This window comes from Brachypodium distachyon, chromosome 1 (assembly GCF_000005505.3).
Source record: "Brachypodium distachyon strain Bd21 chromosome 1, Brachypodium_distachyon_v3.0, whole genome shotgun sequence".
In the NCBI taxonomy this organism is placed as follows: domain Eukaryota; kingdom Viridiplantae; phylum Streptophyta; class Magnoliopsida; order Poales; family Poaceae; genus Brachypodium; species Brachypodium distachyon.
In genome coordinates, this window is record NC_016131.3 from 69,748,885 (window position 1) to 69,765,079 (window position 16,195).

Consider the following 16,195-nt stretch of genomic DNA (forward strand, 5'->3'; position numbering starts at 1 on the left):
TAATGTAGATTGATTTCAGAAATTAACAGAGTTTTTTGCAAAATAGCCGGCTCCAAATCAATTTGAAATGGAGGGAGTAGCAGTGTGAGAGTAAATTTTAGTTTCACCTTCTGGCATGCATGAATGGGCCACGTGGAACGATGAGATTTATAGGAATTATTGAAATATGTCAAATGACTGGCTCATACCGGTCAAAATTCCAACAATGACTATCCTTTTTTTTGTCTCCATGCTTGAGTACTGTAGCAGTACAGCTACATGCATGGCACAAGTACTCGATCTTGGCAGTATGATGCCTGCATGCTTGCACAAAAGGGACATGTATATTCACATATGCTAGTTTCAAGAAAGCAACAAGTGTCTGGATCGACTATTCCGATTGGAAAAAAATTCACGCCCAATCCTGATGGCTCTTCTTTTCCTTTTCCTTTTCTTTTCCTTTTTTGTGACGACCATTCCTGATGGCTCTTGTGTTTTTGTGCATCGGTTGCTTTGCATGTGTGTTTGGCAGGATAGGGATATTTTCCATGTCGACCACTGATGAAGTTCTGGGTTCTGACCAAGTCTCTTGCGATAAGTTGAGTAGCCGTACTGAATTAGATTTGTTGAACAGTCCCTGTAAGAGATAACCTAGGCCTGTGTTTTGTACCTATCCTTTGAAAACAAAGTTACTTTACCATTGTGAATCAAAGAAGCAGACACAATAATTCGGCTTCGGTTTCTTCTACTGTAGATATGACACTTATGATTTTTGTTAAGTCGAAGAGGACAGAGACAGATGAGAGAGAGAATGTTGCATTTCTTGTGAAGGGATGATCCCTTCACGCCTTCTCGATCTAGTGTACAAGATGTTTTTTCTTCGTCTTGTGTTTTCTGATTTAATTAATAATCACACATTTTCTATATTATATAACAGCCTTTTGTTTTCCTAAATAACTTGGAGGGCAACTTATTGAAGATGCCTTAAAAAGGTAGATGTACAAAGCTATAGATGGTACGTGAGAGCATGTAATATATGTTTGCACGTTATTTAGAGAAGACAATAAAATATATCATATAATATAGGTATTTCCTAATGTTATATCTTGCAATTAGTGCTCACATTAATAAAAGTAGTTCTACAAAGTGTGATGAAAAGATGAAATCCAGTACAATGGAAATTAAAAAATGTCTTATCTTTCTTGCAAAGAGAAGAAAAATTAACACATTATTATTATTATTATTATTATTATTATTCATTTCTCTCTCCGTGTCAGCTTTTATCCTATGCGATTTTGCTGAGAAAACGCTAATATCACTCTATTGTACAGCTCCTAATAGTACTATAGTACTATTGATATGTCTCGACGACTCATATTTCTTGGTTTCGCTATACACCAGACAGCTGGGGTTCCCTGAAGTCTCAGTGCACGTCAATTTTGCCGAGCTATAGAGGAGCCGGTGGAGCATGACATGTGGCAATAGAAGGTGGGCATGATTGAGATGGAGATGGCGACTCTGCGGTCAGCCACCATGGCAACGATGGACGAGAGTTAGAGATGAGTTATCGAGGAAGAACTTGGGGTCCGTAGATGGGGGTGGGGGGGGGGGGCTCTAGCACCAGAGAAGAAGCGAGTCTCACGGGGCTAGAGGGATCACCGGTGGCAATGCAGGACTAGCGGCGCAACGGTGCTAAGTATACGGTTCAGTGAAGGTTGGGTGGCAATGCATCGCAGTGCTAGTAGTGGCACCAAACTCAAGATTTGTTCGGTTTGCAGAATTTTAATGTCACGGGGATAGGAAAAATAGAGGATTGAAATGTCGTGCATATTCCAATCCTTAGGATTTTTTAACGAAGTCTCACCTTATGTGTAGAATCCTTAGGAATCAAGTTAATTTGGTCACCCTTAGGATTCGATGAAACAAATGCTACACATAGGGGGAAAAATCCTAATTGTTAGAATCCGTTAGGAATCCTTCAAACAGAGGAGACAAGTGGTTGGGCAAAGTAGGATCAGGTCGGACCACCGGAGACAAGGCCAACAGTAGAGGAAGAAAAAGTCTGAGAGAAGAGAAAGAAACTTGAGCCCAATGGGTTGAAATTGGACGGTAGACAAAATCTAGTATGATTTGTAGCAATGATCTTATACAACTCAACCCATATTTTTCTTCCCTTATAAAGGGGCCTTCCACTTTTTTCCTCTAAGACACCAAATTATCAATGTAACAACCATTGCAAATCTTGTACTGTTGCTAAGTGCCTAACCTAACCTAACAAGAATACATAAGATGACCAGGTGATATGCAAATAAGACGAAGTGAGCGAGTTTTTTAACAAAATAATTAAAATAGAGCTCTTCTACAGTACCTCAAAATTAATTTGGACCGTTCATTTTCTTTGATCTAAGGGTGCAGATTAGTTGACACTCGTTAATACTCCAATTTAGATGTATGGAGTATCACCTCAAACAAGATGGAGTACTAGAAAGGTAAGGGTAAAAAGTAAGAAAAAACATCATCAGTGGTTTATTCCTTTCCCCTTCGCCAAAGTAGTCAGAGGAAGGCGGCTGGGATGGCGGCGGCGCGTGCTGAGCAGACCGTAGGGCGGAGCATGGCGGCGGGGCGCGCTGGGCAGACCGCAGCGGCGGAGCATGCAGGGCCTGGAGGGCGACAGCGGCGGCGCGCGGGAGGGATGTCGGCTCGCTGGGGCGGGCGGTGGCGGCGGCCTGGGATCGGTGAAACGGAGAGAGAGACGAGAGATCTGCTGCTTTTTATTTTATTTTTATTACTAATAATGTGAAAAATCAAAAATGCCCTCGCCTAATACTCCCGTTTGTATGCCTGGAGTATTAGGGAGTTTGTATGCCGGGGTATTAGGGAGTAATAGGTACCGTAGAATCTGCCTTAAATTAACCAAATGGGAGACCTCGTTATGAGAGCCAAAACAAGTCAAGAAACAAACTTTTGTTCCTCCTCCATACAGTCAACTTTATAAAGTATCATATATAATGAACTTTATAATAAGTTGTGGCTAGCTGATTGGTTGTTGACAAGTCCATGCAAATATAAGTTATTGTGTGAATGCATTATGAGTTGACAAGAGCGGAGACTTGTTAATTAGTTAGTCGTCATATATGAGTGAGCTCACAAAGATTAGGTTTGGGTGGTTATATTACTTGAATGTGTCAGCGTGAAGAAAAATCGACTCCTGCTGGCACAAATTAGGAAATAAGACTTTGGGGCAAAAGCAATTTTGGAAAGAAGACAGAAGATACCAGGCGATAGCCGAATTCTACTATATATCATCACACAAAGTCACATGGATACATAATCTCAGGGCAAGTGAAACCGACATATCTTTGCATAATGTTGCTATACAATTAAGAAACATGATCTCTTCTTATGGAGCAGATAGTATCTTTGCATCAGTACGTCAAGCTATACAATTATGAAACTATCTGCTCCATAAGAAACACTGCCCGAAGCTTGACGTACGTCCAGGTGCAATAATAAACACATAATCTTTTCCAAACTGAGCAAAAACTGGATCAGTACAGGTTAACACTACAAAAGTTAATTAAACCGTGAAATGATTGAACTTTTTTACATTGGATATAAAAGGTAGTACTACCTTCCTTCCTAAATATAAGAATTTCTAATTTTGTCTTAAATCAAACTTTTTTTTATGAAACTAACAAAAAATGCATCAACATCTACCAAATAAGTATAATAGTATAAAAATATATATCATGATGGGTTAGATAGATTAACTAAACTAGAGTCATAAATTTTGATAGATTTAGTTAAAATTTAAAATATTTATTTACAATAAAGTTAGATTTCTATGTAAATGGAGTGAGCACGTACTGTTACGGTACCATCATTGGGTTGAACATTCCACACTTCTGGAAAATCCAACGTTCGGCGACTCAGAGTCACTGAAGAGTAGGCTCCAATGCTCCAGCTGTATTGTAAGAGAGTCTCGGCGACTTAGAGTCACTCAAGAGTAGACTCCAATGTTACGACTGTATTGTAAGAGAGTCTTCAACAAATTAAGACTCGCATGCACGCGAGCTTCCTGGCAAATGTAGCCATTAAGCCGATGCATGTTTGGTGAAGTGGTCCAACCTAGTATCTTTCGTGGACATGCACCGGTGCATGCATGGCCGGGTCTCCCTGCCTGGTCGGCGCAGCTCACGCTGTCACCCGAACTCTGCCTGCGTGTGTTTAACAATAATCGTGCTGCAGAACGTGACGTCCTCAGTTCTGGGCGCGCTTGTGTCATCAATTCATCGTTGTGTGGTGTGGATGTATCGAGGGCAGGCGGGCGACAAGGAACTCCTGCGGGTGCGTGAGTGTGCTGTCAGCTGGCTGGGTTTTTCTCGGTATTTTCCAAAGATACCCACGTGAATACGTACATGCAGTGATTCTGGGCCTTAAATACGTATACGTACATAGCTGGGCACAGGTGGCTCGCGTACATGTATGGCTCGTACATATCATGCCCTTATCCCTTTCCTCTGGAAACACCCATCCAGCTTATAAAGTCCCCATCATGCGTCAGTTAAAACTTCATCTCAGCTCTCGCGCGCATCTCCTGGAAGACTAAACTTTGAAAGAAACACCCGTTCCTGCAGGTATCTTCCAAGCAAAGTTAGTCCGATGGGGTACGTAGTCATCTTCTACAGTAATTCACGGGGACTCTAAGAGCTACTGTAGGAATTAAAACTGCATGACTTGCCAAGTGGGCGCGAGCGTGGTCGACAACCGCAAGAAATAAACCGGAACAAAGTACGTACTACTCCGTCCCGTACGTCTCCAAGTCCCTTCCACACACTCAGTACGTGCCCACACACACAATCGTGCACGCATCGGCACGCGCCCCCGCCAGTGACGCGTGCCATCTACCAGAAGAAGAGGAGAAAGTTTTCCGGTAATATTCCCGGTCCGTGAAAGAAAGGAAAAGACGGAAACCCGAGCCCCCTTGTCTTCGTCAAGTGACAAGTCACGGTCGCAAGCTGGACTAGTAGTTACCGTGGCTATACACACGATCGAACGTATAATTAGCTCGCTCACACGGGTGTACGTGAGATGTGAGCGGCTGGAAGCATTTGGTCGAGAGCATTCTCGGGCGTGCTGGAAAGGGACTGGCGAACTGGACAATGGTACTCGTGGGTGAACACAAGTATTTCCCGGTTCCTGAAAGTTGAATTGACCGACTGGAGGGCGGAGGCGAAGACCGACCCTTTCGCAAATCTCAACGTCGGGGACGGACTTGACACTCGAACACGGTTAATTGCCCCCGTCGTCGTTGACCCCTCGGAATTCATTCGAGCTGAATTTTTTCTTTCTTTTTGCGGGTACATTCGACTGAATTCGATAGTATTCAAGTTCAACTGTTCAAGACTTCAAGGTAGGTAACCCGTCTTACATGTTATATACCCACATATATCCTTTTATAGCCTGGGATTGTTTCCTTCACTTTTACCGTTTCCAACTTCGATTTTCTAATCCTGGCACACACAAAAACTTCGATTTTGTGAGCTCGCAAAAACCTTCGTTAGGGCGTAGCTGGGCCCGTGTACGTCTTGGGCTGCCACAAGGCACCCGTCGTTGGAGGCATGCCTGAGCCTGACCATTATCGTGCACCCACAAGACGCCAAGGTTGCCCTAAAAAAACCAAGACGCCAAGGCCCAACCAGGAGAGGAGACGCCGAGGATGGTGCAGGCCCAAAGTGACGTACCGATGGCAAGGCCTTGCAAGTTTGCTTCCCCGTGAGCAGGCTCGGGGCACGGAGGCCCTTGTTTTAAGCTCGGCCCACACACACCCAGAACCCAAGCTCGAAATATGCTAACGGACTATACACCTAAACGAAGGCCCGTCTACAGAGAATTCTTATGCAGCCCCTATTTGGCGAAACGACACCTATAGGCCCAGCCCATGTACGGAGGAACTCTTATGCAGTCCATGTTTTAAAAGCGTTGTTCTTTGCTTTCGTGTTCCCACGGCTCGCTAATTCACCTCACCTACCGTGGAGAAACCCTAGCAACCATCTTACCAAGGAAGCGTTGTTCTTGCTTTCGTGTTCCCACCGTCTAGAGAAGTTTACTTAGAGGAGACCATACTTTTAGTTTTATCGAGAATGTTCATTGTCTGTATTTGTTTCGATTGTGCCAATCTATTGTGTTTCTTTCCTGAATCAATAAAATCAGATCATTGTTCTAACAAAATAGTTTGCCTCACCTTCAGCAGTTTGCTCACCAGCACGAGCTAGATAAATCATGCTGTCAAAAAACGAGGTAGATAATAAACCATACTATAAAAAGAAGATGGATAAACCATCAATTACTTTTTTTTATATTTATATATGTCTTTACTATTCCTTAATTCACAGTTACGTTAGTCCATCGTACCTCCTCGTCTGATCCACCTCGTCTGACCCACCCACGCGTGATAAAACGAGAACGGAGAAAAAACCGGATCCCCTCGCTACCTGCCCTTCTCTCCCGATATCGATAGGATTCTCCCCACCTCCGCCGCCCTTCCTCGCCTCTGGCGCAGCCGCCTCTGTTCCCCATCTCAGCAGCTGCCGACCTCTATCCTCGCGTGCTCTGATGACCAACCACCCGCTAGGGACCTCGATCCGGCCGCGTCCCCGTCGGCTGCTTTTCCGTCGCCTCCTCCTCCCGCATCCTCCTTCCCTCGCATCCGATTCCCGGCGCCATGAACTTCGCCGTCCTTCGCCTCGCAGCATCTTCGCTGGTCATCGGATCCAATCACGATCCAATCAGCAGCTTCCCCGCCGCCATTAACGATCCAATCACCCCCTTCCCATCCAGTTGACCAGCTCCCGATCCAGACCACGCCGGCAACAAAGGCTGAGCCGGCGCCCCAGCCCACCCTTCTGCCGCCCGCAACCATGGGCTTCGACGTGATGGGCGGATGTCGCAGGACCTCATGCCCGAGGACCTCGCCCGCTACTCTACCTCCACGACCAGGACGCTCCTGCTCCTCTAGAAGCCCATGTCCTAGGTCAAGCATGCGGTAGCTGGGAGGAGAAGAGTGATGGAGTACGTGGAGCCGGCGCGGCAGCCAGGCCTGGTGATTTTGTCTTTCAGGTATGTGCTTCATGGGCATGTCAGCATTTTGTTTCCTTGCGCATAACATTTTCTGTGCACAAAGATTGCATATCAAATTTCAATCACGCCACAGCAGGTACATGATAGTTGGCAAATCTAATCAATTATTTGGGTATGCTCGGCACTCTATAGAGCATAATGATTTGATTATTGATTACATGCACTATTTGGTTATATTTTCAGCAGGGATTTTGATAGGCAATCGTGCTACAAATGATCATATCTTAACAAAAGGAATAATATATTTTCAAAGTACCTCTATTTTTAGATTATACTCTTCTTGACTTGTGTTGCCATTTATACATGTAGTTGTTGTTCATTGTGCTCCTTGTGTTGTTGACTGTAACTCCTCCTGAATTCAAATAGACACTGAAACTCTATGCAGAATGATAATAGATGCACCGAACAAGTTCGGTGCAACGCAAGCAACGAGGCCATTCTTGGTGGCATGAAGTTTTCAGCAAGCTAGGTAATTGACTTTGTTACTGGCAGAAACAAGCATCTCTGGTAGATACCTTTGGTGTTTTGCTCCTGTGACTATTCCTGTATAACATACTACCATAATTGAACAATATTCAAAGAATTTAGGAATATACCTCGCTACTTGCATGAGATGCCTGTAATTTTATATTCAGAATCAAGAATTGCTTGTGTAATCCACACGCACGTATTTGGGGATTTGCTTTTGAAAAAAAAACATGGTTTATGATAGCATACAAAAAAAACATGGTTTATGGTATGGTCTCCTTGTGCACCCCTGCTGAAACTTTCATTTACATGTGATGCTATCTTTGGACGACATTCCCCACCAAGATTCAAGAGGCAGGACCTCTCTGTGTCTTGCAGCAAAAGTTAGTGCTCCCTCCGATCCATAATAAGTGTCGGGGATTGCTGAGGATCGGAGGGAGTGGTAGTTAACATATTAGGAAGGAGCTCCGCTGATTCTCCTTGAGACCCCGAAGTTTACTCTATTCCACGCTTCGTTGATTCGTCTCTTTCTCACTGTTATTTTGGCGTACTCTGAAACTCTCTTCCAGCATCCTCTTTTCTGAAATTCAGGTCTGATATGCTATGTGAAATCTGATGAATTTGAAAAGCAAAGTAAAGTGGTGCCTTAATTAGTTCATGTTGATTGTATAATAGATAGTGAATTTGTAATTTTCTTAGCGGCAAGGTAATTAAGTTATGGAAAGGGGTTAAAAGAGAATTCATAATTCTTTGCTTTGATCCTGGCTACAAAAAGGAAAGGGGACAGCAGCGTTCTTTGTTTATTGTTTTTGCAACTTTATGGTATAATTAATGAAATCAGGGATGGATTCCCTTCTATATGAAATCGGTAGTGTTACAGAAGTCTTCAAGCCCCATTAATTAAACCCCCACAGGTTTATGTCCATTATTTTAAGTGCATAAATGGTCAAGTATCATAATTCTTTTTGAGAATTTTGATCAAAGAAACAAACAGAGTTTCCCCATCTCCAGAAGGCTCTCCACCTGTCTGAAAGCTTAAGTATAGCTTCATCCAAGTTTAGTAAATCTTGGATTGGAACCAATGATGCCTCAACTATGGTCTTCAGGTTTCCAGCCTTGATTTTAAGTAGCAGATGGGTTCTCTGCTCTCATGGAGATTAGAGGCTTTAGGCACGTTGGTTTTAGGCTATCTTTAATCTTGTGCCCATGCAGGTTTGTAAGGTCGAACATGTGTTGTTAGTTTGGGTGTGTTTTGTTCAGGTTGGAAAGGGATTTTCCAAGGATAACTTGCACAGATCGTCAGATAATCACCCAATCTATTCTCCTTCTCATCTAAGTATTTCATTTCATGTGTATAGCCTGCATGTTCCTTAAATAACTCCAGTGCACTAACAAAAGATAGCAGTAAGAAGATCAGGTTTGATGATTTCTTTATTTTTGTTTTTGGTTGCTACCAGGCTATCATTTCTCATATTTGGTTTATTATATATAACTATTGCCGGTACTCGTACCTTAGTTTGAGTTGTCTAATTGCATATATGGTGTATGATGTATGCTGGATATTGTTTATTCAGAAGCAGTTGATGTCAGAGGTGGGATTTTTTTTCTGCAGATGCGGGCGAGATAGAGGCATGATTCTTTAGAGTAACACTCAGCACAACTTCATCAACATGTTGAACAGTCGAGTACTTAGTCAATCACCAATTAGCGGTGAGATTCAAGAGCTTAATAGGTTTCCTTTGATGTTGTCTATGTAAGTTCATAGCCATGTCATTTAAGCTTTTTCGGTTAGAAAAGTGTGTATGGCTGGACCAAGCTCCACTGTTTGTACTGCCGGTGGTGCAATATGTTTGTAACACTACTTGATCAATGAATGAGAAGCTCTTTTTCCTTAAATTGGATGTACAATTTGGTTATGAAAGTGTGCAGTATTTTACGGAGGCCATGGTCACAATTTGCTCGTTCGTTCGGAGGAAGATGATTATAGCTGTAGAAGGGAATGGAATACTGAGAAGTTGGTGGTGCGATATTGAGGATTGCTTTCTTCTAATAAGTCTATTTCTACATATTTTGGACTCATAGCATGTTCTCCTTTTCCTGGAACAGATAAGTCACGAGGTAAACAAACATTCATCCATCCGGGAAAGAGCCCCTTGGTTCTATCAACGATGGGAAGAGTTTCGACTTAGTGATAGCTTTTTAAATTCACGAAGCTCACTGGTAAAAGTCGCAAATTATTTCAAATCAGGAAAAGAATCTAAAAGTTGAATCTTTGTTTGTTGACAAATTTCCATGTATCAGTTGATCCAAGAATAGTTTAGACAGGAAAAAGAAACACATAGATGTGAAGGTGTTTTAAGAACCACCGTGGTGATGTTCAGTACGACATTGTTGGGTGCAAGAAGAAATTCCATTCTCTCAACGTCAATTTATTTTTATCTCTTCGGTTTGTACAAGATTCATACAAAAGCTCAATCTCTACGGATATAGGGGTAAAAAGATTGACTCAAATCAGATAACGTTTCTTACCTATTTGTTGATCGGTAACAACCCACGTGCACCTAACTAGTTTTGCTACAATTTGGTGTATGCATTGTCGTACCAGATATAAGTCTCTAGCGATGACCACTCATTTGGGGGCGCATGTATGGTGACGTCATGTTTATTCGGCATGCATGATGTCAAATCGAACTGTTTGTTAGAAAAATCTACGTCATTGGAGCATCATGCTTGCATATACCGCGGTTGCTCGGATTCTAGAATGCATGGGCAGGTCGGTTCTTCATTTCGCGTGTCCAACTTGGCTACTGCCCGTCTCCCCGTGTGTAGAATTAGCACAAGGTTACATCAGAAATAGTGGTCTTTGTACCTAGGATTGTTCATCTCACCAACTCATGTTTAATCTTTATAAAAATAGCACACACGTTATTATAGAGTAGGTTGATTTTTAGCAAAGAGATTCACTGAAACTCCATTTCACCTTCGTTAATTTATTCACAGGATTATCTCTTTCAGATACTGGTTAAAAAGCTAAAAGATACTAGATCACTGTCAAGCAATTTTTTCTTCAGATGACCTCGTGACAACTGGTCAAATTGTCTCGAGGTCATCCTAACCGTTGTTTTCGCGTCTCTTCGCTCCATGCAGCCCAGGGACTAAATGGAAGAAAAGGACAAATAGATAGGTCCTGATCTTCGCTGCGACCATGATTGACGAGTTTGATGACGCCCCTCTCGCGTCTTCCTTTAGGCAATAACGTGGTCCAATTAATGGTTGATGAGATCGGGGTGAATTCTACCATTGTTATTTTCGTCCGTGATGAGAACCATCATGTGCATCGACAAGCTCCTACTTGTAAACGAAACGATTTCAGAGACAAATAGCAAATCTGCTGATATAAGTCATACACTATCCACATAAATAAAAGTAATCATACATCAATGCGGAAAAAAATGTATACAAAGTCACCGAAGAGAAGGAAGAAAAGAAAAGAAAAAGAATACCTACTACGGAAGCATGGAGAAGCAGTAAGAAGACAGATACAACAACACGAAGTACAGCTCAAGGACATAAATAAACACATCGATCGATCTCGCAGCAAAACTACCCGGCGTGCCGCAGTGCAGCACACGCATCGTACGACACACATCGGATCTGCTTATAGCTGCAGTCCCGTGCCGTTGGTCCCGTTGGCGGCGGCGCCGTAGGACTTGGCGCGCTTGCGCCTTCTCAGGACGATGGCCCATGTGATGGCCTCGAGGCAGAGCGCGACGCCGGCGAGCGTGGCGATGATGGCGATGTAGCTGGTCTTCCACCGGCTGGCCGGCTTGAGGATGTTGAGCCCCTTGAAGATGTTGACGGCGGCCAGGACGATGACCGAGTACCCGACGGAGTGGTGGTACGCGTTCCAGTACACCCTGTACTTGTTCTTCTTGTCGGGCCTCAGCAGCAGCGCGAACACCTGCAGCGTGGCCAGGCAGAAGATGGCGATGCCGATGTTGCGGTGGGGCTTGTAAGTCAGGCCCTTGGACTCGCTGCCGAGCTTCAGGCCCAGCGCCCAGCCGGCCACGCCCAGGGCGTAGCCGGAGATCTGGCACGCGATGTGGAGGTAGAACCATGCCGGGTCGGCGGACTCGAAGACGCGCAGGTAGCGCGCGATCATGGCGCCCAGCGGGATCAGGATGCCCCAGCCCACCGCGTTCAGGATCCCGTGGAGCTGTTACATATATGAGCACATGGTCAGAGGCAGCGAAAAACAAAATTGCGATCAGAATCAAAACATTCAGGTGATTAGGTTCAATAATTCGATGCATGCTTAGGAGGAGTACTAAATTACTCTGTTTTACAAGGTTGAACAGTTCTAGGCGGCTAAGCTGCATAATACTACTACCACTACCAAAGTTGGTCTGCTGACAAATCAAAGGTGTGCTGCAGGTGCAGCTCCCTCCTAGTGGTTGCTTCTCGGAGTTGGTTGACCATCTCTGGCTTAGGAACGCATCAGCAGAGGGGATAGGTTTTATCGTCATCGCTATCACTGTCCGATTGCAACCTATCACATCGTATTATTGAAATCCTAGAGCGTCAAAAGTAAACCATTAGGGAGGTCTTATATGTCACGTCCAAATAGCTGAATCGAACAACTCTCTCTCAATTCCGGTCATCTCCAAGTAGTCTCCAACCATACTGAAATATCTTAAACGGCGTCGCCGTCCTCTACTTGATCATCACTTATCAAAAACTACCTAACATTGAAAAGAAAAATATTTTTCTTTCGGGAATTATCTAAACTATTCGACGGCGAATGGAGCCAATCGAGCATTGAGCCATTCAAGAAAAATCCAGAGTAGTACTACTACCATCGATTCCTCTTTGTTTAATCAAGTTAAATTCTCTTAATCAATCAAAGCTGGAGAAAGGAGAAAGGAACTCACGTTACGACGGTGCAGCCTGGAGTTGGAGCCTCCGGAGCTCTGGCCGGAGAGGAAGTCGAGCCTCTGGACGCTGAGGATGTTGGCCCCGCTGGGCGTGTGCGGCGCGACGGCGCCACCTGTGAACGGGCCGTGCTGCCACACCGTGTTCTGCTGGGTGGCGTTCCCGGGCAGCGTCACCGTGACGTAGATCGTGTACGCGCCGCCGCTGTACTCGGCGGTGGGCGCCACGGGCACGGCGAACTTGGGCGCCTGCTTCGTCAGGGTCGGGTTAGTGCCCTCGAGGACCGTGGTCAGAACGCTGGCGACGCCCGTGCTGGCGTCCTGCGACGCGATGAACACGCTGCTGCCGCCCATGCCGGTGCCGTCCGTGTTGATGCCCCAGGCGACCCACTCGTTGGTGCCCGACGTGGCCCGGAACGCCACGTCCGCGGTGCCGTTCTCGGCGTGGTACGTCCAGTGCAGGCTGGCGCCGAGCACGGGGAGAGCGTTGCACTTGAGGAACGTCCGCCCGCCCTGGAACGTCGCCGACAGGCAGTCCTGGGCCGTCGCGCCGGCCGCGAACAGCGCGATCGCTGCCGTGAAGAGGAGCCACGCCGGGTGGCCTGGCCGCGCCATGGCAGGTGCTGCTTCTAGCGAGAGCACGTACTACGTTTTAGCGTTGGTGGTTTACTTTGGGGTTGCGAAATGGAGCGGGAGGAAGGAGCGAGCGGGCTGGTGAGAGGAGCAGGGGAAGGGGGGAAGCTATATGTAATGGCGACCACGGCGGCACCGGGGCGCGGTTGTTGGGGAAGTTTGCCGTGTGGGTGGAAGCTTCGAAGACCAGTGTGTGTGTGTGTTTATTTTAGCGTTCGCGTGACACGGTCTTGGGTGCTGAATAACCGAGGTACAGTTTCATTCCGGACAAGTATCCGTTGAAAGTTCTAGGCGGAGACTGTTTCCTCAAACAGATGATGGGCTGTATCAGGCTGCAAAGCAGCAAAGGTGCAAACATAGCAAGGCACAGCTGAACAGGCAACGTTTTCTGTTACTACTAGACAGCGTGAGGTCACCTTGTATTTCATCAATTGGTTGTTTCGTCGCTGTGATTTCAGTTTTCTTAAAGATGTTTACCTATCTGATTATTATTATCTGCTTTTACTGATTACCGTGCACCCGTGCCGTGCCGGGACTCTGGTTCCAGCGTGTTGGGCAAAAAAAGACTCGTTCTGTCAGAGCTGAACAGCGCTGCATCGGCCGCTTTACTTTTTCCACGTTTAGCGCGTCGTGGCCTTGTTACCAGCAGCCGAGTAGTAGGCAGTTGTTGGAGAGGATTAGGTAGCAGCAAGTTCAAGGCTGCGCACCGTGTCCTGCCCTCGGTCAACCTCTGCTTCCTTCCCTGCTCCCCCGCCATCCTTTGCTTATTCTACAGGCAATAGCCTCATGTGTTGTTTCCAATTGTTTAAACCTGGCTCGGGTCACGCTCGTCGACGACGGATTCGTCCCCCAAATCCACGCAGCAGATCGATCGAGCGCACACACGGCACACGACACGCCAAGGCGGCTGGAAACTGGAGGTTTCTTCACTTTTCACCTGTTCTATCTCCTCCTAGAAAAAGGAAAAAAAATGTTTCACTTGTTCTGCTTTAAGGCGCGTGCCATATGGAGGCCTATACCACACGCGCTAGTAACCCTTGCGAAATGACTCGTTCGTCACAGAGACAGATCTTGGCAACATCGATTGATCCGTAGTTAGCTTGCACTGGTGCAATCTGGTGAGAGGTCCTACATGTTCGACAGTGACACTCGAAGCTGCAGCTTTGCCTTTTGTTTCTCCGGCGAAGCACAGCGACCCGGTCACCCGGTCGTACCCTTTGACGGCTCATTCGGACTACAGTAGCTCCGGGGACTTGCCGGTTTTCGTGCTGACTTGTGCACGGCTGCTGCTTGTTCCACGGACGTCCGTCGTATATATTGCCGAAATTGACTGCGCGCGTCGAGGCAAAATCGAGGATTCAGACTGCGGTGAGAAGCCGGAGGCGGTACCGACCGCGAGCGGCGACGACAAGCCTGAGTCTCGGTTTCGGGATTGCACATTGCGAAGGTAGCGAAGCTACGTTCTACGGATCTTTGCGCGATGAAGTAATGAGAGGTGAGAAACCTCGTGGCTGCTCATGCATAGCGCTAGCTCCAAAAACTGGAAGTTGTACAGTGGAGTGGAGTACAGATGTGTGCTCTCCTTCTGAACTTGTACTTCAGCTAGCTCATGCATGGCAAAGCCAATTCGTTTCATTTTTAAGTTGGGTGCTTAGATCATTGACGGTCCTTTTCACCATAATTCAGCTCTTTTAAATAACTCGGATCGATCCTTTTTCTCCGTTTGATGCAACCATAACACGGAAGAGCAGGTGTCAAACTGTCAATCGTGCCAAGGTAAAAGTAGTACTATCAACCAAAACCGAAGAGAGAGATTAAAAAAGACATGATAATATAGTCTGCTCGCCAAATCTGTTAATTAGTCAAATGCCCTTTTTTGTCTACAATAACTGCGAATTGAATAAACCAACAGTCTATTCCAGCAGTCGCTGTGAAAACCAGATGGAGGCGAACTGCCAACGACATGTTCAACACTGGACTAAAAGCGGGGGGAAATGGAAGGATAAAACAAAAATACATTGGTGAGTAGCACTGTAGCAGTAACGGTCCTGTGAGACGCATGTCATCGGGCTATCGGCTCTGTCTTGTATTGAAAATTTAGATGCTGAAAGTAGTAGTACAATCCTGAAAACAACAAAGGCGCTGAAAAGTACAGCTATAAATACCCAAACAGCTGAAGAATACTTCAAGGTTTTTTACAACTATTTTCTGGGATCTCGGAAATTAACCAACACATTTTCCTCAAAAAAAAAAGAAATTAACCAACACACGAGGTGCGTTTTGTTTATGTCTGGTGAGTGGTGACATCTTGCCATACCGACATTAAATAATACAAACGGGAGAGGCTGATCTTCCATTAAGATTTTTTGGATAAGAGATCTTCCATTAAGACTATGCTTGGTATATACTAGATCTTTCAATACTTCTGTATCTGTTCGCTTCAGTCTGACTAAGCAGCCCTGGACAGACGAAGGTGCGAAGTAGGAGCCTCATAATAGTACCACCAAACCATATAATAGGAGTAGTTTATGCTAAGAACTATAGTAGCTGTGTTTTTGACTTCGTCCTAACTATTCAAAGAGACATGTGTTTTCTTCAACCAGAAAAAAAGAACATAAATGTGATGCAGGACCCAGGCAAACACGGAATACTCTTCAACTTATATACGAGGGACGTTATTTAGATTGAAATAACTTTTGCTTCAAGTTTTTTTTACGGAACTTTTGCTTGAAGGTTGATTGTGCATGCTCCTAATGGTTGACTGACTGGTAGTTAGGTCTCCTAGCAACTACTAGTTCGTTCCATGGCTATATGCTGTTGATTTTCTGACCAGAGTTCTTATAGTTCACACCCTAAATTAATTGCAGGGATCAAACTTTGGCAGGACTGAACGACACGCTCTTCATTCATTGCCTCTAGCCGCCTGAGCCGTGTACTGAGTATTTTAGTTGCTGAACTGTGAACAAATATGTCCAGTGTTCAGGCTTGAATTGTTCCTTTTTCTCTATACATGTGTATATTTTATTGTTTGCTTGACCTGCATC

The 16,195-nt window shown here is 45.2% G+C and overlaps 1 protein-coding gene across 1 annotated transcript; it reads right to left on the reverse strand.

Annotated features, from left to right (window-relative positions):
• Positions 1-10,971: 10,971 nt before the first annotated feature.
• LOC100841501 (cytochrome b561 and DOMON domain-containing protein At4g12980) lies at positions 10,972-13,339 on the reverse strand. Its single transcript, XM_010230744.3, has 2 exons — positions 12,519-13,339; positions 10,972-11,803 (listed from the first exon to the last, which is right to left on the reverse strand). Exons 1-2 carry the CDS (start codon positions 13,131-13,133, stop codon positions 11,246-11,248), a joined length of 1,173 nt encoding a protein of 390 aa, XP_010229046.1. The 5' UTR covers positions 13,134-13,339; the 3' UTR covers positions 10,972-11,245.
• Between the last annotated feature and the right edge of the window lie 2,856 nt (positions 13,340-16,195).